This window comes from Vombatus ursinus, unplaced genomic scaffold, assembly GCF_900497805.2.
Source record: "Vombatus ursinus unplaced genomic scaffold, bare-nosed wombat genome assembly UNPS02014822.1, whole genome shotgun sequence".
NCBI lineage: Eukaryota > Metazoa > Chordata > Mammalia > Diprotodontia > Vombatidae > Vombatus > Vombatus ursinus.
Window position 1 is genome coordinate 4,544,656 of NW_020954600.1, and position 27,467 is coordinate 4,572,122.

Here is a 27,467-nt window from a genome sequence, read left to right on the forward strand (position 1 = left end):
CCATTCTCACTTATTTAAACTAATTTCCTTTTTCTTAAAAGATTTCCCAGTCATGGTTTGGAACTATGCTTGCATGCCTCTCCTGACCAAGAGTTCACAAAAGCACATGTTTATGATGCACTAAGAGGCAGCAACCCTAAGCTGTTTTGGGAACCTCAGTGATGTAATGGACTCAAAAGCTTAGTCACAGGGTTGCTGAAATTTGAGGAAAGAATCCTTAGATAATCTAGTCCATTCCCAACAGCCCCCAGGAAGGACAGCTTCCAACATGATATTTATTCACTAGGGTTCTATTTGCCTTGGCTTTAAATGACTGCAGCAATTCTCCAGGGGAGGCTAATCTGTGAGGAACAGATGTCACTACCCGGATATCTGCTCTGCTATTTTGCCTAAATTTCAACCTATTACTTCTCCTTACATCACTAAATGATTCTTCTCTTCATGAGGTTAAACATGTACTGCTGACTGCCCAAAGGTAGCTGGGCCAACTGGATCAGCTGCCTGAGGTTCTCGGGTTTGAGGGACTAGCTACGGTAGAGCCCGGAGAGGCTGGATGACTCAGTGTCATTCAAAGTGTACTCTGAATATACAGCCTTCCATGACAATAGCACAGAAGTCAAGAAGTCAAGGCAAGTTTCAAAGCAGCCCAGGAAAAACACCTCTGTTTGGATTTCAGCAGCTGTCTGACCAGACGGAAATCCAAAGATGGTGACACATTTACATCTCACCTTCTCTCAAGTCACAGGGAGAGGAACATGCTATTTTCCCCTGGGGACACAAATCCATCCATTCATAGTCCCTGTATACAAATGAAAGAAAAAGAAAAGCCAATGGAAGAAATCATCTGTGAGTACAACCATAATAGATTTTAATTTGAACACAGCAAATCCACAAGTCTGAGACCTGTTTAGAGATTACTATTCCCACAAGAAACATATTTCAAACATGAACTGCTTGCTGCCATTTCACAGAACCCTCTGCTAAGGTACCAATTAGACTCCCATCTCCTGTGGAGCTGTATTGCTAGGAGACCTGAATGTCCATGCCCACATCCACCTTGGAATACTTGATATCAAAAGGTGGACTCATTCCAAAGGCAGCTTCTCTCAGAAGGCTCTTAGGTCACTGTTGAATCCATCCCACTGGGCTCAGAGAAAACAGTTCGAAAGGTCAGGTTCACTCTTGCTTCCTTAGAATGGTATTCCTTGGGCACCCGGTGCTGCAGAGAAACAGACAAGTTATTTAACAACTATACTTTATAAACAACTACAGTTAGTTATAATCTGCATTAAAGGCAATTTTAAGAAAAGAGGAACAATGCTATTCTAACCTCCCTAAAGTGGATATGACAAAGGTTTCAAACTAACACGGATAATGAACTCCTGTATAAAAATTCTCTCCCCACCTTCTAACATCCCCCTACCACAAAGTGAGAACATTCTAGCACTGAAATAGCTTCACCTTCCCCAAGCATTATTCTTCATCTCAACCTCTTGCCATTCTCCCCAGTCCCACACGAAGGATCCTAAATGGCAAGTCTTTCAACGTAAATCAAAGGGCAGCATGAGACACTTATCCCTTAAGTGGTAACTGATCCATCATTTCCTAGCCCTTTAACACTTTAAAGAGAACTTGGCCTGAAATACTTTTTGACTAAAGCCTCATATATAATATCAAACTTACTGGCAATCATCAATCAATAAGCATTATCAAGCTTGATGTGACATTAATTTAATGTCTCAATCATCATGAAATCATGGCATTTCCTAAACTCACAGTCCTAGGCTACATCTGGGAAACTGTACAAGAGATGCTATTCACACTGCTTCTCTGTTCTTACCTGCCAATCAGCTTGTGTCGCTCCCTCCATCATCAACAAGGCGCCATGATCTAAGGGTATCTTTACTTTTTCCACATATGTATAGTCCCCATTCTCTTCCTGAGAAATAGCATTAAGTGAACCAAGTTATATGCATGCATAACGAGAATAATTAGAACTGATAACAGATGGCAAGCCAAATGAAAATTCCATCTATCATCCACCCTATCAGATATCACTTACGGTAGCCAGTTTTATAGTAGCGCCCATTTTGGCCTATGAAGAAACCAAATTCCAATGATCCAGGAACTCTCTACAAGCAACCATGCTCAATTATGGTACAAGAGTCAGAAAGCCAAGTTTGGATTTCAGTCCTGGCTCTACCACTTCCTGGCTGTGTAACCTTGGGTAAGTGACAACTCTCTGAGCCTCCCTGTGAGACCTCCACAGGTTGTTGTGAGACGAGTGCTTTGTCAATCTTAAAGCCCTACAGAAGAGTCATCATTTCTTAGCATTTGGCATTAGAGCAAAATCAGGAAAATGAAGCGTTCAGTGGAACACCAGTAGGTCACATTTCATCTTTTAACAGGCAACAAAGAAATTCAACAACTAGTTCTTCAAGTTATTTAACCAGTGAGAACTCCTTTCCTGGTCCACGTCCCAAAGGATCCTTCTTCTTCTACTTGCTGACTCTCTGAAAAGCTGGGTGCAGCCTTACAGCCAAAAGTATGATATTGCCAGGTGACACCAGCTGTTTTAGCTCTTGGAAATCTACCACTAACTCCTGGAAGTCCAGAATGAAAATATTTTGTATTAACACTACCTTTCTCCCAAGGATCTCAAAGGAGGTTTATGTACGTCATTTTTAAAAGCCTTCACAACACAGCACGGTGAGAGGCAGGTGGTGTTATTTCTCTTTCACAGAAGCAGAAACTAAAGAAGTGGTGAATTAAGCAACTTTATTTGTCCCGAGGGCTTTGGGGGAGGTCAACAGTTGAGCCAGGAGGTCCCTGGACCATCAGCCTCTCTGCTGTGAGCATAAGGAGTTACCTTGTAGGCCTGCTTCAGAGTCCATTTCCCTTCTGATGCAAAGACCTCACATTTATTCGTTATTTGGGCTTAGTTTTTAGAGTGTGGTTATGTTTAGATTTATTATTGTGGGTTTGCTTTGGAGAACTTCACTGTTTATAATTCTTTCTCCCAGAAAAAGCAAAACCCAAACAATAATGCACTTGGATAAACAGCCCAAGTTTCAGGCCCCTAACCCTCTTAGGAGCGGCTCTGGAAGGCACAGCCACAAATCACACAGGCAGAAGTGAAACAGATGACCGAAGTTCTTTTTTCATTTATTGATTGACTCCTAATGATGCATGCCTCTCACCTCTGACAGGGATCAACTAGACCCCAAACATCCCTTTGTGACCTACTTACCATCCAGAAGGCAGTGGGAAGGTTACCCTGCCCTATGGCAGCCTGGTCCTAGCTCTGATTATTCCCCAGCACGAGGTTGCTCCAAGCAAAGAAAATTGTCAGACACACAAGATTTATGTTTTATGGGGAAAAAGAGAGCAGAAACTGAGTGCGTCATCTATGAGATTAAGGGAATCCAAGGCTGCCTGATTTAGGCAACAGAGTTGTTAGAGCTGGGTTCACGACAGCTGGAAGTCAGAGGATGGTAATGCTGGTAAACAAGTAGACTGAATAAACAGGAATGGGGAGAGTGTGTGCAAAAAGCAGGTAATCAGTAAATCAAGCTCAGAAACTGGAACTGGAGCATGGAAAATAGTAGAGGAAGTAAATGTTTTTCCAAAACAACTGACTAATTTTCAGGTGATGGATGAATTTTTCTTTCTCTTTCTTTTTTTTTTTTTGTTATTTGTTTCTTTGGGGCATATGGTAGAAGAAGGAAGGAGGAGAACTGTGAATGCTTGTGGATAAAACAAGGAGAGATTTTAAAAGCCAAGGAGAATTTCACACGTAAAGGGGAAAAAGCAGCAGACAAAGAAGCAGTCGCTTCATCAGTTCTGTTTCTACTGATGGCTTTTCACAAGGGTGCTTTAAATTTTTTTGTCGCTATCTTGTTTTTACATCAGCTACATTTCCAAATGTCCTTTCCTCTAGCTAGCAAGCCATCCCCAAGTAACAAAGAATTTAAAAAGGAAAAACATAATTTCAGCAACACCCTGGCTGAACCCCAGAGTGCACAGAGTACTTCACACCCGAGGTCTCCCATCTGGGTCATTCGTAATCACCTTGCAGGGCACATTCAGTTTTTCTTTCTGCTCAGCTTCTCTGAATTCTTCAGGGTCACTGTATCTCACAGTGCAGAGGAATGTTTCCTTCCTTTCACCTACCCCAATTTGCTTAGCCAAGCCCCAACAGCTGGCGGGGGGGGGGGGGGAAGAGAAGAAACTGTTTTGTAGCTTCTTGCTACCACAAAAAGTGGTGCTTTGACTTCACAAGTACAATCAATATCCTATTGCTTGCCTTCTCAAGGGGTAGAGGAGGGGGCAGGAGGGAGGGAGAGAATTGGGAACTCAAATTTTTTAAAAACAATGGTAAAAAATTTTAAAATGTAATTGGGAAATATTTAATAAAATAAAAAAAATATTTTTTAAAGTGATGCTTATGAATATTTTTGTGCATGAGACCTTTTATTCCCATATTCACCGTCCACACTTTGCCACCAAGCTCCATCTGCCCCCTCCCTCTGTCCTTCAGCCCCTCTCCCATTGGCAAGTTCCTCCAGGAATCTCCATTTTGAGGAAGGGCTCAAACCAACTATGCTTCATTCCCACACTGCCACTAACGCTTCATCTGCCCTCTCTCTCCATTACTGTGATCCTCTTCTCCTATTGGAGAGTTCTTTTTGGAACCTCCATGGAAGGGTCCAGACCAGCCATGATTAATTCTCTAGATTTCAGCTACCCAACACAAAGTAATAAAATGCTTGTTGACTTCACCTTTTTTTTCTAACTCTTATTTTTTTTTTCAACATTCACTTTCATGAGATTCTGAATTCCAAATTTTTTTCACCCTGATCTGACATAGGTTATACATGTACAATCATATTAAACACATTTCTACATTAGTCATGTTGTTAAAGAAGAATCAGAATAAAAGGGAAATACCATGAGAAAGAATTTTTTTTTTAAAAAAAGGTGAAAATAATATGCTTCCATCTGCATTCAGACACCATAGTTCTTTCTCTGGATGTGGATAGCATATTCTATCATGAGTCTTCTGGAATTCTGACCTGACCTTCTTGAGGCATATGTCTAGGAACAGAATCTCTGATGGACATTTTAGTACCTCATTCATTCATTTACTTATTTTTGACCATAATTCCAAAATGCTTTCCAAAACTGTTTTCACAACTCCATCAACCATAGATTGGTATATCTACCTCTCTTCAGCCCTTACAACACTTATTATTTCTATCTTTTGTTATCTTCATCAATTTGCTGGTTGTGAAGCAAAACCTCAAAGTTGTTTTGATTCGTATTCTTATTATTAATGAGTTGAGACAATCTTTCACATGGTTGTTGACAGTTTATAATCCTTCCTTTAAGGATTGTTTATTCACAGCCTTTGACAACCTAATCATTTGGACATGGCTCTTGGTCTTACTTATTTGTGTTAACTCCCTACATGAGACGCAGATTGACGTAGTGGAGAGAGGTCTAGGCAACTCTGTGACTGTAATTAGCAAAGAAGATAGCAACTAGCGTGGTGGGGGCAGTTTCTCATCTGGGAGCTTCCTATGTTAATGAAATCACAAGTCCCAGCTTTTCCCTGTCCCTTACTAAGGCAGACAGCTGATGCCCGAGATAACTCAGGACACAGTACAGGAAGAAAACACCTAGTTGCTCCTGAAGAATTAAAGCTACCCAGCCCAGATGAACTAAAGCCTCAGATCCTAAAAGAAGTAGAAGATGTGACTGCTGAGTCATTGCCATCAATACCTGAAAGACTGTGGGAAAATGAGAGGAAGACAAAGTTGGAGAATAGCAAATGTCTTCAGTTTCAAACTAGGGAAGAGAATAGTCTATGAACCATAGATTTTTTTTCTAAAAAATTCTAAAATAAAAATTCTAAAAAAATTAGTGAGTTTGATTTTCAATTCCCTGGAAATTTCTAAGAAGGTATCATTCAAGAGACGGTTGCTGAACATCTAAAATGGGGAGCAGGGATGACAAAGAGCCAGTCTGGCTTCATCAAGAACAGATCATGCCATACTAAGCTCATTTCCTTTTCTGACAAGATAACTAAACCAATGGAAGGGAATGCTGTGGATACAGTTTACTTAAATTTCTGTAAAACTTTTGATACACAATGTCATGTGGACTGGATAACAACACAACTAGATGGATTCAGACCTAGCTGAATGGCTGGGCTCATGGGTCACAGTTAACACAGCAGGAGGTCTCTATGCTTGGCCCTGGGCTGGTTCACATATTTACCAACGACTTGAATAGGGACAAAGATAGCATGCTCCTCAAATCTGCAAAGGCCCCAAAGCTGGGAGAGACAGCAGACACAAGGGATGACAATCATGATCCAAAAGGATTTCGACAGGCTGGAGGATGGGGCTGAATCTAATAAGATGAAATTCAACAGGGCTCAAGGTAAAGTCGTCTATCTTGGCAGCAAAAATCAACTTGCCAAGAAGGGGGAGATAGGGACAGACAGTAGCTGTTCTGAAAAGATCTGGGGGTTTTGGTGGAATGCAAGCTGAATAAAAATCAGCAGTGTGATGTAGCAGTCAAAACAAGATAAAGAGATCTTGGGCTACATCAAGAATACAGAGATAAGGAAAAATCCAGGACAAGGAGGCAATATTTCCAGAGTCCTCTGCCCAGGTCAGACCTCTTCTGGAGCACTATGTTCAGTTTTGGGCCTCACAGTTTAACAGACACTGATAAGTCATAGAGTGCTCAGAGGAGAACAACAAGGTCGGTGAAAGGCATGGAGTACTTAATGCATGAAGAACTGAGGATATTTAGGCTAGAAAAGACTTGCGTGAGATACAAGGAAGTTGTTCAAGTGTTTAGAAGACTGTCAGGTGGAAAAGGGACAACTTTATTTATTTGGCCCCACAGGACCTAACGTGGAGCAATGGACAGAAGCTAAAAAGAAGCCAGTTGAGGTTTAATGTCACTTCCTAACAACAAAAGCTGCCCAAAAGTGAAACTGGCTGCCTAAGAGGTGGTAGGGTGCCCTATCCTGGAGCTCTTCAAGCAGTGGCTGAGAATGACCACTTGTCATGTATCCTATAAAGGGGATTCCTATCACTTAGGGGTTGGTCTAAATGACCAACTGAAATGCCAGCTCTCCAATTTTAAGACACTGTGACATCCTGCATAACAGACCCTGTTCAGAGATACTTCATGCAAAGATTCCCCCCCACCCCAATCAATGCTTTCCCTTCTTATCCTAGCTGTAATTGATTTTATTAATAATGCTAAAGCTTTTCAACTTCAAGTTACTGAAAATATTTTACCTTTAAAAATACTTTTATCCCTTGTTTGGTGAAGAATTTCCCCCCAGTCATACCCATGAATTGTACCTGACCTTGTTCTCTCCTGATTTTTTTTAATGCTCACCATTGTTTATAAGTCTGGCGGGATGAATGGGTCCTATTAGTTTTAGACACTTCTGGCTCAATGTAGCAAATACAGCAGACAAAAATAAGTGTATTCTTGCGAAACCTATTCTAATGACCAAAGGCCTAGAGTTATGAGAGAGGTAAAAAAGACATGGTAAAGTTGGTGAGCTACACAGAATTACTATATTGCTTATTCCTACTTAGAATCATAGAATGTTAGGACTAGAAGGTTATCTAGTCCAGTTCTCTCATTTCAAAGAGGGAGGAAACTGAGGCCCAGAGGGTAGAAATGACTAAGCCAGGGTCATTCAACAAGCGAGTGGTAAAAGGGAAGACCAGCACTTAATTCTAGTTCAGTGCTCTTTTTATATGCCTTTCTATATATTTCTCATAATTTCCTGGTTAAAAAATGCATGTCGCACACAGCAGTTTCCAGGAGCCAAGATGGCAGAGTAAGCAGTGGAACCTCACCCTCATCGGATTTGGCTCAAGAAGGAATAACATATTAAGTTAGGTATAGAAATCTAACTTGACCTCTGGGCAGTAGGAGGGGAAAGGGGAAAGAAAAGGAAGGGGGTGATTAGAAAGGAGGGAAGAAATAGTAAGGGAAAAGGGAAAGAAAAGGGAGGGGGTTGATAGAAGGGAGGGAAGATTGAGGGAGGCAGTGGTCAAAAGCAAAACTCTAGTGAGGAGGGAAAGGGAGACAGGAGAAATAAAAGCATAAATGAGGGAGAAAATAGGATGAAGAGAAAGACACACATAGTAATCAGAACTGTGAATGTGAATGAGATGAACTCTCCCATAAAAGGGAAGCAGATAACATAATGGATTAAAAACCATAATCCTACAATATGTTGTTTACAAGAAACACATTTGAAACAGAAGGATACACACAGAGTAAAGGTAAAAGGCTGGAGTAGAATATATTATGCTTCAGTTGAAGTTAAAAAAAGCAGGGGTAGCAATCCTGATCTCAGACAAAGCAAAAGCAAAAATAGATCTAATTAAAAGATATAAGGAAGGAAACTACATCCTGCTAAAAGGCACCACAGACAACGAAGTAATATCATTACTAAATATATATATACACCAAGTAGTACAGCATCCAGATTCTTAGAGGAGAAGTTAAGGGAATAACAGGAAGAAACAGACGGTAAGAATGCATGTCTCTCTAATGTACACAAGGTCACACAACAAATCACAACTAGAGTACTCACAAATGCTTCATCCTCTGGTCCAAGTTTAATGAGGCTATAAACTATGTGGCCTGACTCAGACAAGATGGCGGACAGCCTCTTTCCACTGACGAAAGCACCAATTAAAGATACAGAAGAGCCGGTGCCAGAGTGCACAAAGATCCATGCTGATAAATGGACAAGCAACAGTGGAAACCTTGGTTCTGACTGTTTACAGACCTGCATTCACAGTCATTAAGCAAGGGTAAGTGGAAAAAAACAGTCTTCTCGTTTATTTATTTAACTTGCTTAAATACGGCCAGAAAAATAAAAAAAAACAACTACGGCTGAGAATGAAATTTTCCATGTCTGCTCCAAGCCTCAAAGTGGGCTTCAGAGTTCAAAACGAAAGCTCCACACGGCGCTTCTCAGTACCTATAGCACTGTGCATGGAACCTTGAAATCTTCCCAACTCCAGAGAAAGACAGATAAAGACATAGAAGAAAGAATTGAAGAATCTCAGAGCTGCAGGGGTCCTCAGGAGGCATTCAGTCCAGGGGTGGGAAAGCTGCAGCCTCAAGGCCACGTGTGGCTCCCCACCCCTGACCTAGTCCAATCAGTAGCTACGTGGAAAGCCCCTCAACGACGCCCCCGGCAGGAGGCCACACAGCCTTTGTCCAAACGCCCCTAGAGTGACTAACCCCCATGGAAACCTTCAGTTTTTGGAAGTGGTTCCTTACACTGAGCCAGCCGATGCCTCTTTGTGACCTCCACCTTCTGTCTCCCGAGGCGCAGGACAACGTTTGAAAACGACTCTCCTGTCTTCCCCTATGTATTGTCTTCTCTGGGGTAGAAAGTTCTAGTCCCTTTAAGTGATCCTCACACGGAGTGATTTTAACGCCCAGTTTGCTTGTTCTCTACAGAGATTCTTCTCTCCAGCTCATCATCCCTTCTGAAGGATGGCTGAACTAAACACACCGTTTCAGATATGGTCCGAGTATCTGAGGTCATCTCAGCTTTTTCAGTTTCATATGGTTGACTCTTGTTGCCCACTAAGACCCGTCAATCTTTTTCATATGAACTGCAGTTTAGCACCACCTCTTTAATTCTACATTTGTGAAGCACAGTTTTTTTTAGCTTAAGTTAAAGACTTTACATTTATTCCCAATAAATTTCATCTCATTAGATTCAACCCACCATTCTGCCAGGGGACAGCTAGGTGGCACAGGGGATGGAGTGCCAGGCCTGGAGTTAGGAAGACTCATCTTCCTAAGTTCGAAGTTGGCCTCAGACACTTACTAGCTGTGTGACCCTGGGCAAATCACTTAACCCTCCTTGCCTCTGTTTCCTCAATCTATAAAATAAGCTGGAGAAGGAAATGGCAAAGCACTTCAGTATCTTTGCCAAGAAAACCCCAAATTGAGTCACAAAGAGTCAGACATAACTGAAGACAATTCAGCAACAACCATTCTAGCCTTTTGATACTGTTTTTAATCCTGATTCTGTCATTCAACACAGAAGGTCTCTCTCCAAGCTTTAAGTCACCTGCAAAATTTGCTTTGCAAAGTTGTGATTGGTTGACCCAATTTACTCATAAAAATGTTAAGGTAGCATACATCTTTGGGGAACAACTTCACCCAAGACCTCCCTCCCAAGCAGAAACTGAATCCTTAATGACTAGTCTCTTTGGGTATGGCCATTCAAGCAGTTTCAAATCCAACTAACTATACTACCATCTATATCCTACCATCCTGCATCTCATCCACAAGAATAGCATAAAAGACTGCCGAGTGCTGCGCTACAACCTGGGGAAGCTGCAGCTACAACGTTTGCCTTATCTACCATTTAACCAGTTCGGGTTGGCCTAGCAGGCCCTTGTCATGACAGAGTCCAGCCGACTCGCTATCATCACCACTCACTCTTTTATATGTTCAATGATCTAAAATTCTGCTAGGAATCTAAAAGAATAAAAAGTTGATCAAGCTCTCTGCTCCTCAGGGAGCAATTATGTTCCATTTGGATGTATAATTCTACTTCTTCTTGAAATAACAGGGGAAGAAGGTTTCTTCAAGTTTAATAGTTCTGAATTCCATCTTACAGAGAGAAAGCCACAGACTCCAGTTTATCCTAGAGGCCTTCCCAAAAAAAGTATGTTTGGTTGTTTTTTTTTTTCTTTAAGCATGTGTAAACAGGGTATCCCAAAAATCCCCAAAGCTTTAATAGTTTAAAACTGCTCTAAGACTTTAAGGACACCCTCAGGTTGTGTGTGTCACCCCAGAAGGCAGGATCTTTTCCATCTTCACTTGAGAGGTAACTCACGTTGTAGGAGCTTTATTAATGTTTATATATTTTCTAAGTACATTACTGCCTTCTAAGAAAGGAAAGTCTAAGAAAAAACACTTTTAAGATTGTAAGCATACCTTTTCATGGTTTTATTTTACAAAAATCCCACAAGTGTCTGTGCACTAGAAACCTATAATCCCTCCTAGAGCATCTGTCCAGAGTTATGAACAACAAGCTCCAGGTCTCTAATAAGAGAAAAAATCAACTATCCAATTTAACGAGGTCAGGGAATGGAGCTAAAATAAGTTTATTTTACTCTGCCCCCATTTCTACGTATTTTTAGTTGATTTTTAATGGGCAGATGTCAGTGACAAGGATGATGCTACTTGTCCAAAGGTGGCTTATGAGTGGAACAGTGGCCAGGCAGCCTGGGGCATCTTGGTTGTTTCACTGCACTGTGGAATGGACAACCAAGATGAATTTCAATGCTGTATCTCATTGAATCAAAGTTTCTGTCCGGAGTTTCTGACCCCCCTCCAACTGTGTTGCTGTTATGCGTGTGTGTGGCAGGAAAGGAGGGGGTCTAATAACATGTGCCATTTGTAGATCAATAAGCAAACTTTTTCAAATGGATCCTCTATGTTTGGCACTGTGCTGGGCACTGGAGGGGGATAAAGCAATATAAATCATAATCCATGATTTCAAGGAGCTCACTTTCTAGTTTAATCAAACTAATATTCATTAAACATCTATTTGGTATGAGGCACTGTTATGGTAAGCACTAGATGGGGAGGTAAGATTGGTAAGCAAGAAAATATTTCTTATACTAACTTATATTATTAGTCAAGTGCAAAATAACACTACATTGAGCCTTTTTTCATCATCTATAAAATGAAAGAGTTGGGCTATATGCTTTCTAAAGCCTTTCTACCTCTGATACTCTGGTTGCTGAAGGTTTTTAAAGTGGAGATTAACTCAATGAATTATTATTTTTCACTTTATTTCTACATAAGAAAAAAAAAAAACAAGCACAGCTGAAACAAAATACTAAGAGCCTGTAATTAACTTAACATATATCTGAAACTCCTATTATTTCTCAAGCCTTTCCTGAAATACTTACATTACCATATGAGTACCCACATCATACTTTTTCCTGTTCTGCTGTGACCTTTACTGTATAAATAACATGAATTTGTCTTCATTATTATGGTCTAGCTCTACAACTGGAAACGACCAGTATATTGGTCTTTGGGCTTTGATATTGTTCATGTTGCAATTACTTCATCTAAGTCTTCCCATTTTTAAAATTCCTTGAACACAAAATTTATCATGGTGGAGTGACATTCCATTACAAAATTATAGAATTTCAGAATGCGTAGGGATATCTCAATGGCCATCTCGTCCAAACTACTCCCCAGAAAGACTCTCAATCACAACATACATGAGAAGAAGTTGGCCAATTTCTTCTTGGAGACTTCCAGTAAGGAGGATTCTAACAGCTCTCAAGGCAGCTCATTCCACTTCTGGATAACTTTAATTGCCTCTTTTCCAGGATAAACCCTCCAAAATGCTTTCAGTTCTCATATGGCATGAACTTGAGGCCCATTCCTTCTGGTTGCCCTGCTAATGTTCTCCCATTCATCTACGTTCTTACTAAAATGGAATGTCCAAACTGAACACAATGCTCAAAGCAGGATCTGAATATGGCAAAGAACATAAAGACTACTGCCTCCATATTCCTAGGAGTGTTGTCTCCTTTATTTTTTATATTTTTCTTTTTGGCGAGGCAATTGGGGTTAAGTGACTTGCCCAGGGTCACACAGCTAGTAAGTGTCAAGTGTCTGAGGCCGGATTCGAACTCAGGTCTTCCTGACTCCAAAGCTGGAGCTCTATCCACTGCACCACCTGGCTGCCCCTAGTGTTGTCTCTTTTAATGTAGTCTCAGATTCCATTAGCTTTTTTGGCTGCTGTATCACTATCAATACTGAACTCACAGTTAATGAAAACCCCCAGATCTTTTTCTAACCACTCACGTGCTAGTGACGCTGCTTTTTCAAACTATTTTTATATGGCTGTATATTTATCTCTATCAGCACTCATTTTCTTAAGGCAAGTTCATCTGCTGACACAGGTATAGGAGTTTGAGGAGAAAAGTTTGGGAAAGTCCATGGGAAGTGACAGAAAGTCAATCAGGGAAGAATAAAAGGATGGCTGTACAGCAGTGAGGACCCAGTGGAAATCAGACAACAACTCTGCAATGGACCAAAGTCAACATATTGTGAGGCTTTCCTCAGCAGCATCATGCAGGAAGGAGCAGAACTCAAGGCCTGGATTTGTCAAGGAAAGCGTACGGATGCAAGAAGTAGATAAAGGGAATCAAACGTGGAGAACAGTACAGAGTTGAACTGGTTGTCACACAGTCAACACTGTGAAGGGAGGAAAGAGCAGTCATCCTTCCCGGAGGTGATGGCCTGGAAGAATAAGGAGAGGTTGAGAGACCGGAAATTGCAGAAGGATGAGTAAGTTTAGGAGAAGCAAGGAAAAGGAAGTTAGAAGAGAGGAATTTTAGAGTTCAATAAGCAGAATAATGAGCGGTAAAATATAAAATGTGATCCTACCTGTGGATAAAAGAGAGAGAGGAAAACCAGAGGCTATGGGAGTTGATGAAGCTGATCAACTAGAAGACCAGAGTCAAGGAGGATGCTGAGAGTATTTCACGTACTGAGAAAAGGTCCCTGGATTTGTGCATTCGGTACTCCTTGCTGATCTCTACAGTAGAGCTTCTGTAGCTGTGGGGATAGAAGCCAGGCTGCAGGGGGTCATGGAATGAATAGGTATTGAGGAAATAAAGAGATTCTAAGTAAAGAACATACTACAGATATAGACCTCTTACTCTAGAAGCTTAACAATGAATGGAAATAGAAAAATAGCTGGCATCAGTCTGAGATGTGACCATATTCACCTAGCCTTCTTGGCCGTGGGTCAATTATGAGGTAGAGTTGGATTGAGTAAGTGTGGGAGGGGCTAAGGAAAACTGTCACAATCGTCATTGTCGTTGTTGAGTCGTTTCGGTCGTGTCTGACTCTTTGTGACCTCATTGGGGGTTTTGCCATTTCCCTATCCAGTCCATTTTACAGATGAGGAAACTGAGGCAAACGGGGGTAAGTGACTTGCCGACAGTCACACAGCTAGTAAGTGTCTGAGGCCAGATTCGAACTCAGGTTCTTCAGACTCCAGGCCCAGCACTCATCTACCACACCACCTAGCTACCCTAAGGAAAACTGTAGAGAATAACACTTGAAAGTGTGTGCCAGGCCATTGCTCTGCGCCCAAACAGTTACATAAACACTGCTCCTTCTTTAGATTTCATCTCTCTTTAGCTTACTTCGCTGATCAAAACATGCTACTGGCCAGCCTCACTGCCTCCAGCTGGGCTCCTGTTGGCCTCATGGATCAACGAACCTTCAGCTACATTTGGACTGCAGAGCCGTTCTTACTGGTGTTGATGCAAGCAGCAGAAAAATCACAGCTGGACCTTTTGTCTGCAGTGCTGACACCGAAAAAAAAAAAAAAGCATCTTCTGATTTGTTCCGGAAATTATGGAGAGAAAATAAACATGGCAGCCCACAAAATCATTTTATAGAGTCACTCTGCTGACTCAACTCAGGCAGCAAATGACTGAATTTTTTGTTATTGGTCTAAAACACATTCCTTTAAAAACAGAAGTTACTGTATCTGAGACAAGACCTACAAACGTGAGCGGGGGCTGGGGGGGATTATTGCTTTAATAGTACCGAGGCTTATGTGCTTAAAAAGGTTGTTTGACCACACTTAACACAACTGTTTCACGTCCAAACACAGATGAAAATACTCTTTTTATCCCTAGCATTCACTTGGCACAGACTTACGTGATAAGAAGATGAGTATAAAATTTGGTAACAGTTGCAATCAAAGCTCTCACACAGGGGGCACCAAGTAACTTTTTCAAACATCCCACAAACAGAAGGTCAGAAACATGGAAGCCTCAAAGACACGTGACACCCCTGAATTCATGGAACAATGGGTTTGGCACTGTTGGCACTGCACCTCACCAGCAATGGTGATCCCCACCCTGAAGATGCTAGAAAAGAGCTTAGAGATCATCTGGCCCTGCCTCATTTTACAAAAGAAGAAAGCAAGGCCCAGAGAAGGGGAAATTACTTGCCTAGGGCCGCATGACTAGGGAGTTCCCAGAGCCTAAGTTTCTTGAGGGTAGAGACCAAGCCTTAAGTAAACTTCCTTTCTCTCCCGGGGCTCAGAATAGTACTCTGAACCCAGTAAGTGCTTCAGAAAAGTATTGTGAGGAGAAGCACAACTATGATTCACACTCAGATCAAACTTCAAATCCCGCAGCTGTGGCCCAGGGAACAGAGGGTAGGCCTTGCAGTACGTGACCCGAGACCTGAGTTCAAATTGTACCTTAGACACTCACTAGCTCTGTGACCTTTCTCAGCCTCAGTTTCCTCATCTGTAAAATGAGGATAATAATAACACCTACCTCACGGGTTATGAGGATGCAATAAGATAATTTATATAGAGAACTTTGCAAATATTAAATCACTATATAAATCCTAGCTATCATCATTATTATTATTATTATATCCAGCACTCTTCCTACTATGCTAAGTGCTTAATACTACACTACTACAGCACTATAACCATAAGCTACTCTGGTGGCAGAGATGAACTTCAAGCCCCCTAACCGCTCTAACACATGGTGACCACGTGGTCCCTCTTCTTCCACCGTGGTTGGACACAGTGATGAGGGAGCAGGGAGAATTTGGTGTCCAAGAAAGATGGGAGGTTCGAATGAACAGCAGAAAAGCCCATTCACTTAATATGTGCAGGATGACAGACACTTGGCCCAGTTCTGAAGTCTGATGTCAGGAGCAACTACACTTCCTGAATGTTAATGAAATACTCCCTACTCATCAAATTAGTAAAAATTTCAAGATGGATGTCATCTAGACAATTGCTTTCCTACTCTCCAGACAGGTAAAGGACTTCCCTCATCACTCCTGAAAATTCCACTGAACTAAGTAGAACAGCAAATCCACAGAACTTCAGCAGCGATCTAAGGCTATGTGAACGAAAAACGAAAATAAGACAGTGATAACTGTACTTAGTCAAGGCACAGACAGAGGAAGAGCAAATCACTCTGGAAGAGGAAGTGTGGTTGAGATTAAAGGTTCAAACACAGCCAACTTCCCCTAACAAAGCCAGCAGCCAAAGACTCTTTGAAAACTGTGAAAACAAGTCAATCACAGTGGCAGTCAGGGCCTAAAATCTAGAGTGAGAATAAGGCCACCAGAAGCCAAAGATGATTTCAAATACAGAATAAATGAAAAGCAAGAAATCAGTAAAAGCTCCATTTTCCCAGCTATCTATACTTTAATGAATGAAAAACTTTCCAAACCAAGAGAGAATTCTGGAAATGGGAACTCCCAAATTTAGTCCCTCACTCCTGAGCACTCCCACCAATGCTACCCAACTCTTCAAATGGATCTGAACTTCATTCAGGCCTCAGAAGGCTTCTCCCTTTCCTCCTCTAATGCCACATCAAGGGAAGAAATGGCAATGCAGATTTTGTTTTACCGCAGCTAGATGGGCCAACATGGATGGCATCCATCACTTACGACACGCTGGCAATTCCCTAAAGTATCTTTGTTGGGTCGTGGTCTTTCCATAATGGCTTTTAAGAATCTCTATGCACTATTTGGAAAGTACTTCTCTTCTTCCCATACAGCAGGTACAGATGTCATCCCTTTTTGATCTCCAACCAGATCTCAAGTTTTCACCGGGTACCAGACTTAGTGGATTCCTGACTGATAAGCATACATCTTGCTCAAACCCAGGCCCACCCCACTACTCCCTAGCCATCTCCACAGCATGCTGAGGGTGTACAACATTCCCTCCCAATCATTTCCAACCCTGTGTATGAGAATCATCATTAAATCAACACAACATTTCTGGAAAGGACATGTCAATCACCAGTCCTATAACCTGCATCAGTATTTCCTCCAACCTCTGTCCAAAATACTACTCCCTGGCCACCCCCCCACCCACCCAATGTGTTGTGTTCTCCTATCAGAATGCAAGCCCCTCGATAAGCCTCTCAACGCCCTGTGTTTCCTTTGTATCTATAGCAGCTATCACAATCTCTGCCATATAAGTGACTAATAAATGCTCGGTGAACTGAAGTAAGCTCCTTGGGAACAGGGACTGCCTTACTTGCTTCTCTGTATTCCCTCAGTTCTTAGCACAGTACCTTCCACTTAGTAAACACTTAAATGCTTTTTCATTTATTTATCTGCAAAATTTATATTGAGCCATCTGTGCCTTTTTTGTTGTTTTTGCTGTTGTTCAGTCATTCTGGTCGTGTCCAAACCTCAATGACCCCATTCGGGGTTTTCTTGGCAAAGATACTGGACTGGTTTGCCATTTCCTTCTCCAGCTCATTTTACAGATGAGGAAACTGAGGCAAACAGGGTGAAGTGATTTGCCCAAGATCACACAGCCAGTAAGTGTCTGAGGCCACATTTGAACTCGGGAAGATGAGTCTTCCTGACTCCAGGCCCAGCCCTCTGTCCGTTGTACCGCCTAGCTGCCCCTGTGCCTATTTTAGATGGCGCTATCAAGATGGAAACTCCATGAGGCAGCGGTCCTATTTTACTTCTTCCCATATCTCCCTCCAACACAGCACCCTTGTAGGCCCTTAGCAAATGTTACTGACAAAGGAGACTATTACACACAATACAGGTCATACCACAAATAAACACAACACTGAAAGCCAGTCAATCTCAGTCCCAGAGAGCAAATGGTGAAACACAATCCTCTAAGGAGAGGCGGGGTACTAGGGCTGCAGAGTACGGTCTACGCTGTCAGCTGTAGTCAGGGTGGTTTTTGCTTAACTTTTTCTATTTTACAAGAAAGGATTCAATGGTGGGGGTGGTGGCGGTGGTGGCGGCAGGAATGGTGTAAATCAGGAAACCACTGGTTTAAAAACAAAAATCATCTTTTAAACACATTTGCTGAATTGGAGAGGGGTACAGTTGAAAGAGCCCCAAACTTGGGGCAGAAGACCAAGGTACAAGTCCTTACTCTGTGACTAGCTATGAGACCTCAGACAAATCCCTCCACCTATCTGGACCTCAGGATCCTTCTCACTCCATTGAAAAGGAGGCTTAAATGGCCTCAAAGGCACCTCTCATCTCAGATATTCTTCTGTCAGTCTATGATTTAGAACAAAAAGCTGTCAACTGACCAACAACAGGGACAGACAGGAAGGGGTCACATTTCCAACTTGTGGTGAGGGCCCTGAAACACAAGACCACCATGTTCAATGATCTTTCTCAAGTCCTTGCAAAATAATGAAACAAATGAGGCAGGAATCCACAAGTAAGCCATCAGAGCAAGGAGACCCACAGTGTACACGAGGGGGACAGAGCTATGCTGAAATAAAAGTGGCCATTGTTAGCTAAAGGACCGAGGTCAGGTACTCCAAGCACTGTCCCAGAGGTTGCCCATTAGACTACAAGCTCTTCAATAGTAAAGGCTGCCTTTTTTGCTAGTATTTGTATTCTTAGGACTTAGCACAATGTTAGGCTCATAGTAATAAGTAATTAATAAATCCTCCATTCATCCATCCTATCTATTTATCTATCTACATGCATTCATCTATATCAATCTTTATCCATCTCTATTTCTCCACCTATCCATCTATATCTAGCTTTATCTACCTACCTCTATGTATTTCTTTCTTTCTATCTATCTATCTATCTATCTATCTCTCTCTCTCTCTCTATCTCCCCATCTCTCTAACTCCAGTCAATGGTGACCTAAAATGAAACTCATAGAGCCTCATACCTCATAGAGCCAGTAAAAAAATATGATTTTCAAATCATACTTGATGATTTTCACTCTACACACGTAAGACCCCTCCTTTCATAAGGCTGATGTTATAGCTCACGAGGGCAGCCCACACATATTCACCAAAACCCCCTAAAAGCCTCTGTCCTGAGAAATGGTGGAACAAGAGTACCCCCTGGTGATACATATAGCAGAATTTCCCCTTGCTCCTTCCAAAGGTACCAGGGAAAGGAGAGACTATTAGCTCAAGTCACCCTGAGGTGGATGAAAAAAGCACTTCATTTTGATGATTCAGCTCAAGGACAGAGATTACCTAGAGGTTATTTGCTAGAAAAAAACCAAGCCTTTTGGCATCCAAATCTCTTGTGCATCACAAAACTTCCTGCTATTATCTAACAACACCCCCCCCTCCTCCAGCCATCACTGTTTCCCTGGTAACCGACGGAGAAATAGCAGCCTGCCAACGGGCTTTTGTCATTGCCTCTCCAGCTTGTACTGCAGTGTAGAATTAAAGCTGGCCAGGGAAAGCACCCAGCTCATCATTACAACTGGGCTTCAACGCTGCAGCAAAATCATTTGGAGATACAAATGTGTCAGGGCACAGCCTTAAGACCTTTGATGGCCTTGGAGTGCTGAAATGAAGAGGGGGCTGGTTTCTAGACACACTAAGAGGCAGTGGAATGAGTGGAAAAGTTACTGGAGCAGCAATCAGGAAACCCAGATTTTAGGTGCAGCTCTGCCCCTGACCAGTTGTGTGACCTTAGTGCAGTCACTCCAATCCTCTAGCAAAGCCCAGACCCAACAGCTTCCTGTATGATGAAGGGTTAGACAAGATGAGACCCAAAGCACACTACCGTTCTGACATTGTGTTTCTGTATTGATGTATTTGAACCACATCTTCAGAATATGCTAAAGGTGTCACTAAGTTTGCTCTAAAACCCCAAACCAAACAAAGGAGGACCGCAAGGAAAGAAAGGGCACTCCAGCCCAGGAGCCATGACAAGGATGAGGCTGGGCATGTTGGAAGAGGCGAGGCACTCCTGATGGGGAAGAATGTGGACCCCATGTATTACTGTGTGAATCGCGGAGGGAAGGCCTGACATTTGCACAAGATCATCCCGGCACTGTGAGAAGCCAACAGAAAAAGCACTGAAGACAATGGAGCCGTTTGCAGATGACTGTTAACTCCAGAGGTTTGCCACAGTATCAGAATGAAAAGAGAGCACATGCTCACTTTGTGGAGAAAGGCACTGGGTCTGTTTTTTTTAAAGCCGAGAATGTAATTTTCTCTGAAAGTGACCCAAAGTCCACACTACCCTTGAGCAGAGCGGCAAGGCCCCTGAACGGCAGAAGGCTCACTTCCCACATCACCCGGCAGGCAGGAAGCAGCAACTCAGACAAGTCAGACAGATCAGAAGAGGAGTTAGAAATGGCAGGAGATTCTCCCCAACCCCCAAATGTCCTACTGACAGAAAAGGTGATCATGTGAGCTTTCCCCCAAACTATTATTCAGAGCAGCAAAGAGGAATAAGCACAGAACAAGCAGCTTAGAATTCCAGAGGCCATGCTCATCTGAATTTACTGTTTCCCCAGACTATAGGAACTAAGTTCACGGACCTGATTTTTCCAGAGAAAACCAAACAGATGCCCAATTTGAGAACACGTTTCCTTTCTATCCTGGGGGAGAAATGAGAGGAAAACAGTCTCCTCTGGGGCCTGTTTCTAAGGTTAGCAGTGCCAAGATAGGTGCTTATGCTTCCAGCCTGGCTGAACCTGTGGCAGGCATCACAGGGAACTTGTAAAACTAATAACCTTGTCAAGGTGCTGATCTCTGCAGCAACAAGAGAAACAAGCAAGAGGGCTTTTCACGTCGTTGTAATCCAAATCTACTTTCGTCTAAAGACGCTGCTCCCAGACACTGGGGAAAGGTTATTTGATAGCTATATTCATCAATGTGTTAATTCACTTCACATGTACTCAACATTCAATTTCCTTGCCTGCCCCTTTGCCTTTGAAACTGAAACCAGAATTAAACGGGTTTGTTACCATTTCATTAAAATCTAAGAAAGCTTGGGGCAGCTAGGTGGCGCAGTGGATAGAGCACCGGTCCTGGAGTCAGGAGCACCTGAGTTCAAATCCGGCCTCAGACACATAATACTTCCTAGCTGTGTGACTCTGGGCAAGTCACTTAACCCCAACTGCCTCACTAAAAAAATAACAAAAAAACAAACAAACAAACAAAATCTAACAAAGTTGGGCCAGGCAATGGAGACAGAGCTTAGTACATACAGTGGTTCCCAACGGGTGCACCAGAGAACCCTGGAGGACTTTATTTCCCTTGGAGGACCAGGCACCACCATTCTGATTGCAAGTTATTCCCAACAAAGCATGACCTGGTGGGGTTTGGCAAAACGTGATGTTCACAAGGAGGCCTTCACCCTGCCTGTTAATCACTGGCACATCAGACCAGTGCTGGCCTTGGAACCAGGAGACCAGATCTGAAGACCAGGCTCCGCCAGTGACTAAGCAGGTAACTAGGGCCAAACGCTTAACTTCCCTGAGCCTTGACTTCTTCTTCTGTAAAACGGGGATGACCTTAACAGGAGCTGGCACTTAGATTCTGAGATTCAAGGTTCACAAAGCACTTCAGAAGTGTACAGTGCTGTGAAGCAGCTAGTGCATTCCCTCTTTACAGAAGAGGACACCAGAGTGCAGGGTGAACAGCAGAGTGAGGGTTTGCACTCAAAAGGCTTACGCCTCCAAGCAGCAGCCGCCTCCAAACAGCTACCTTGACACTCCTCTACAGAAGAAGCAAGACAATGTAATAACCTACACAAAATAAAATGCAGAGGCCACCACACACAGTGTTTAGGCATCCATATGTGACTCAGCAGAACAACTGCTCCATCTAGCTTTATCCTCAGAGAAAGACTTCTGAGGAAGAACAGATATCAAGCCCCAGGTGACCAATGTGTCCATGGTCTGAATCAGGTCATATTTAAAAAGTGGCGTGTAAGCACACCACCCTGGCTGGGATCTCGTCAGAGTCTCTGAGCTAAAACGTGCCAGGACCCAGAAAAGCCTGGGTACAGAACAAGTGTGGGGGAGACTGCCTCTCGGCATGGACGTCTTACTACTTTTCTGCTCCCCACGAGACTGTGATGCTGAACCCACCCACCAGAACAGCCAAGGTAGCCACTATCAGGGGGCTCTTCAAAAATACCATGGCACTTTGGGCAGAAATCAGTCCAAGCATCCTTGTGCATCAAGAGGAAATATCAGGATGATCCACTGAAAAGACCTATGAAGGCTAAAGCCTTGACTCCTAGAGCAATCTCCGTCACCGACTTTTGTGATTACGAGTCCACCACCACATCTACCTGGCTTAGTTGCTTTATCTGCAAGAATAAAGTAAGCCACTCGTACATCAACGACATGCTGAAAATAATGAATAAGGCTACAATGAAATGGCTGGCCAGAAGGTGGCGTGTCATCAGGGCACCCGCCACTCTCCCTATCACCCACAATGTTCCCGTTTTCTCTAACTGCCTTCACCGTACTGTGCCCCACAGAAGCCCCTTGGACTTACTCTGTACATGTCTTTTACATTCCTACATATTGTCTCCCCTCAAAAGAATGTAAGCTCTTTGAGGACAAAGACTATTTATTTCACAGCACCTGGCACGGCACCTGACACATAGTAGGTACTTGACTGAATGATTCCAACAACGGTGCTGAACTGCGATCTGCCCCGGGGACCACGTGGGGTCAGACAGAGAGTACTCACTGGGGGGGGCTTCTTCCTCATTTCAAAGATGCGTGTGGCCCCCAAGCTGAGGGAGGCGATGATGGGGCACGTCCCCAGCGAGGGCTCGTCATCGCTGTGCCAGTCGACGCCGTCCTTGTCGTTTCGATAAAGGTTGCAGAGTAACGAGTTGAAGGTGTGGCCGGTGTTCTTTTCGATGCGGTTCTTAAGCATGCTGAGCACAGGATGCCACTGCAGTGGAAAGGCGCAACAAAGGAGAGGACAGAGAGGAAGTGAGAGGCAGCAAATGGCGCCAAAAGAACAGGGGGCATCAACCAACAGCTTAGAAATAAGGACGAGGGATGCTGATCTGGAACCCATTCCCTGAGTACGTCCAACAGCTGAGTTTTTGCTCTATTTCTCTGGTTATATTAGCACAGCATTATACCATTTAATCCTTTCCCATTACACTTGATGACGAACTAGTATAAAGACTAGTCACCCTCCGCAATGTGATATTGGAATTGAACCGATAATGAGAACGATTAGGCTTGGTCTATACCACAGCCGGAGGCAGCTAGTGGCTCAGTGGATAGAGCGCTGGGCCTGGAGTCAGAAGACCCTAGTTAAAATCTGGTCTCAGATAGTCACTAACTAGCAGGGTGACTCTGGGCAGGTCATTTAACCTCTGTTGGCCATAATCCACTGGAAAAGGAAATGGCAAACCACTCCAGTATCTTTGCCAAGAAAAGCCCACACATGAAGAGTAAGACATGACTAAACAAGACCATCAACCCCCCACCATACCCCGCCCCCACCACCACCAAGGTCACAAAGGACCAGAACAAATCTAGCCGTCCAATTCCTTTTCTTTTCACCATAAACAGTTGGTACATGACCCATTGCAGGGAGACAACTGTCACTAAACTGAACCAGGGTAAACCATGTCTATGAACAACTAAATCGGCAGGCTTGTAACAGCTGTGGTTCAGAAGTATCATATCAGACCAGGCACATTTGGTGGGTCTCCAGGTAGCTAAAAGGTACCAAATGGAGTTTTCTGGCATGAATAACCACCCTGCTCTGTAACCCTCCTTCTGTTAATTCTGTTCCTGTATTTATTTTGAAAGACGGAATTGTTTGTATTTACGTTTATTTTGGGGAGTTGTAAAAATAATGTAAAGACACAAGATCAATAATAATTCAATCATTACAAATGTACTGAGTACCTCCTCCATGCAAGGGACCACGCTAAGGACAGCACTGTGGGGGATACGATGCCAAGTAAAATTTGCTCCCCATCCACAAGAAGTTTTTGCCCCAGTAGGGAAGAGAGAACAAGTCATCAGATAACAGTAACACCAGGTGGAGGCTAAGTGCATCACAGAGAGGAAGCAAAGTGCTGAGGTCAGAGGAGGAGATCAGGGGAAGCTTCTCTCCCCTGCCCCAGGATCGAGGCAGAGAAGGCACTTCAATGGGGGTCCTTCGCTGCTTTAAGAAAGAGTGGGGGGCATTGTTTTTACCAAGATTTTAAGGCTGCCTTCTCTGTGGCCTGCTTTTTACACAGTGATCTGAGAATGAAAAGCCAATTGTCTTTCACCGAATTCGAACCCTGACTGTCCTTCTACACGTGTTCACTGAGGGCTCACGAAGACTCACAGAGGGGGTTCTGGGTCACTGAGGCTGGCTGGTTTGCGTGGAGACTTTGGCTCTTTGAGGAAGTTCCTGCTTTCTCACTGCTTGGCAGGAAGCTCTGACCCCAGCCTCATGAAGCACTTTATACCGCCTTCTACTGGGGCACCCTGAATTGTTTCTTTGTTGTTACAGTTTACGTGTCTTTCCTCCCAGAAGTTCAAACAAAGTGCTCTACAGAGTTCTTCAAAGATTCTTCAAAAATGCACCCTAGTGCGTATGAAGGTGGAGGAAAGGACAGGAGCCAAAGAAAACCATCAGTGTTCAGGGTCACTCAGGGTTCCGGGCTGCTAAGATCATCAAGGAAGGGCTTTTTAGAGTCTTGCTTTCATACTTATGTGAAAGCCGTAACTGTGGTTGGGGAATGGGGGCCAGGGGAGGGTAGAGTTGTATTTATCCCATAACTACTTACTACTACATTCAGTAGTAACAGAGCCAAGATCTGACCTCGGGTCAAGTCCTTTTCCTCCTAAAAGTTCCTCAGACAACATAATTAGCTACATTTCCTGATGATTCTAAAGCTTTGCACTTACTGACAACATCACAATAACAAAGATCAGCCAGGACTTAACAAGGAGAGAGGCATAAATCATAGTGTCTCCGTGCATATATAATTGCTCAAAAAATATCGATTGAAGTGAATGAAAAAAGAGAATGGTCTTTCTGCAAAAGAGCTAAGGAACTCTAAGGAACAACTCTTAGCGTGCCCAAGTTTTACAGTTCGCAGTATGTAACAGTAATAAATTTTGTGCTGGTTCTAGGTTGTAATTATCTCCATTCTTCGTGGTGGCAGGATGATGGAAAGATAGGGGAGAAGAAAGCAATGAGTCAGAGGACAAAACCTCCCTTTATCACTATTGCACTGACTCGCCCAATTCCCCCACGACCCAAACAGTGGAACCTCTAAGGGAGCCTAAACGTCTCTATCTGACATCCTCAAGAATGACAACCCATCCTGAAAAGTCAAGGGAATGCAGTAAATGCTAAAGAAATAAAGGAATCCCAGAGTTAAAATGGATGTGGAGAGTGCGGCTGGCTGGTCCATATCCCTCTTTCAGTAAAAACTGCATCTAAGGCGCAATTTAAAGCCAAGAAATAAACAAACTATTCTGGTTAGGTAATAGTTTACTCTGCTTTAACGAAAATTCTAGAAAGGGTGCTTTACAACCTCACTTGGTCCCATGTTACCTTAGATTAGTTACCTTAACCCATATACCAACTCTAAAAATTAGGTTGCAGACTAAAGAGATTTTAAAAATCTATCTGCAAAGCTGAAGTATGTTCCCAACAAACTACCCAATTTCAAACTAAAGAATTCTAATCCTTTTGAAGGAATTTCAAATTGCCAACAGGGTCTGGAAAGAGAGAAATGCTGTGAGTTCCTACTTTAAACCACCACTTTTTAACAGGCTCCATCTATCTTCTAACTTAACATAGAAAGAGCAACCACCATGAATAAGAGCTGTTCCCCCGCCCCCAGCTCAACTGCCATGATCCCATTCAATAATTGTTGATAACGAGAGACAGTTAATGATGCCAAGTAATATGGGCAACAGTAAACTACAAACTGGACTGAGAGCTCAATGCCCAACACAGGTTTCCAAAATAACCTCAAGTGGTCAAGGGTCGATTACTTCCCTGGGCTACATACAAAATAGCAAACCAGGAATAAACGAAAAACCATGATGATTTGGTCAATATTTTTACCCTCTCACATCTTCAGATGTAAGTTTTCCATTACAAATTAACCAGCATCTGCCACAGATTAACTACATTCTCAGAAATGTCTCACACTTCTGTTTGTTCACATACAGTGAACAGAATATCCTTTTCTTCCAAGTTTATTAATTAACACATAACATCCCTCACCAGTGGCAAGGCTCCTCCAAACTCATCCGGGGGCTCTTATGTACCAACTCCATCCTCTCAACAATTTTAATTTACAGACTACGCTGTAACAGCCTACCCTAGTGGACATTTCAAACAAAGCAAAAGGGAGGCAGAAACACCCAAGAAAATGACAAGCTGGAGGTTGGAAAGCTCCAGTCAAAACACAGATCAACACACAGATCAACACAGAAAGCTCCAGATTTTTCAGAAATGACAAAATAGCTTAGGGGAGGGAAAGGTACGATCTGATTTCATAGGGCAGACTCAAGGATACTACCTCATAGTATGGAGAGACCAACGTATACACAGAAGGGAGAATGGCTGAGAAAATAAGCCATGCTAAGTACTGCTTCTATTTTGATCTTACTCTCAAGTGCTTCACTAGATCACAAAAAGGACGTGAAGAATGACAGTCACCAAGGGCTGAAGGACTGGTGCCCCCCCCCCCCAGACCCTATCCAGTAGGAGTATTCTTTTCAAGTTCCATACTATACATTCTTAGTATTTAGTCCATAAAAATACATCAATTATAAAATCTGAACATACTTCAGGATTTGGCTCCATTGTAATTCTGGAATAAGTGTAAGGGAGTTCTCCGTACCATGCTGTCAATCTTGGCTGCAGATAACTTATACCTATAGAAAGAAAACACAAGGCCTTTGGAATTTTTCAACTGGATTCAATTCAATCCAAGATCGGTTTTAATATAGTTCATAATATCCTCCCTTGCAAAATCTGACTGTGTAAAACCCAAGTGTGGTCTCTAATGGGGGTGGGGGGGTGGGAACATAAACACGCATACTTGTTTTTTCTTTTCAAAGAGACTTCATTCTGTGAACACAGGTTACACTGGAATCAATATAGCTTTTGAGTGTTCACTAAGAGCTCTGCAATGTATTAGATGCTACAGAAAATGCAAGAAAAGCCTGAGTCCCCTCCCTCTAGAATATCTTTCTTAGACACGAGGCATAGAGGAATACAAGATAATGCGTGATCAGGGGTCAAAGTGTGGGAGCACAGATAGTAAGTACAACAGGAAGGCACAAAGGAGATTGATGTGGGCAGTGCAGCTACAACTGAGCCATGAGGTGGGCCTTGGGAGGATGGGTAGGACTTGTATGGGCAGGCAGAAGGAGTCAAGATATTCCAAATTGGGCAAATTGCAAAAACAAAGGTCCAGGGATCAGAATGTGCATGACGAATCAAAGTGAAAAGACATTTACCTGAAAGGAGCCATCAGAGAGGAATGAGCGACAAGGTTACGGAGGGGGAAGGCAAGAACATGGGGAAGGAGATGAATGGTAAGAAGAGAAGTGACAATGGCTTTTTTTAAAGAACCCCCTCCCC

The 27,467-nt window shown here is 42.9% G+C and overlaps 1 protein-coding gene across 3 annotated transcripts in view; it reads right to left on the reverse strand.

Moving 5' to 3' along the window:
- Positions 1–845: 845 nt before the first annotated feature.
- The window catches only part of ALKBH3 (alkB homolog 3, alpha-ketoglutaratedependent dioxygenase), a 49,918-nt gene continuing 23,296 nt past the window's right edge, over positions 846–27,467 (reverse strand). For all 3 annotated transcript variants that reach the window (XM_027837667.1, XM_027837668.1, XM_027837669.1), the window contains exons 8-11: positions 26,667–26,755; positions 22,581–22,790; positions 1,841–1,939; positions 846–1,219 (exon numbers count right to left, since the gene is read on the reverse strand). In XM_027837667.1, coding sequence (XP_027693468.1) covers positions 1,118–1,219; positions 1,841–1,939; positions 22,581–22,790; positions 26,667–26,755 — 500 coding nt within the window. In that variant the 3' untranslated portion in view covers positions 846–1,117. The remainder of the gene's footprint in view (positions 1,220–1,840; positions 1,940–22,580; positions 22,791–26,666; positions 26,756–27,467) is intronic.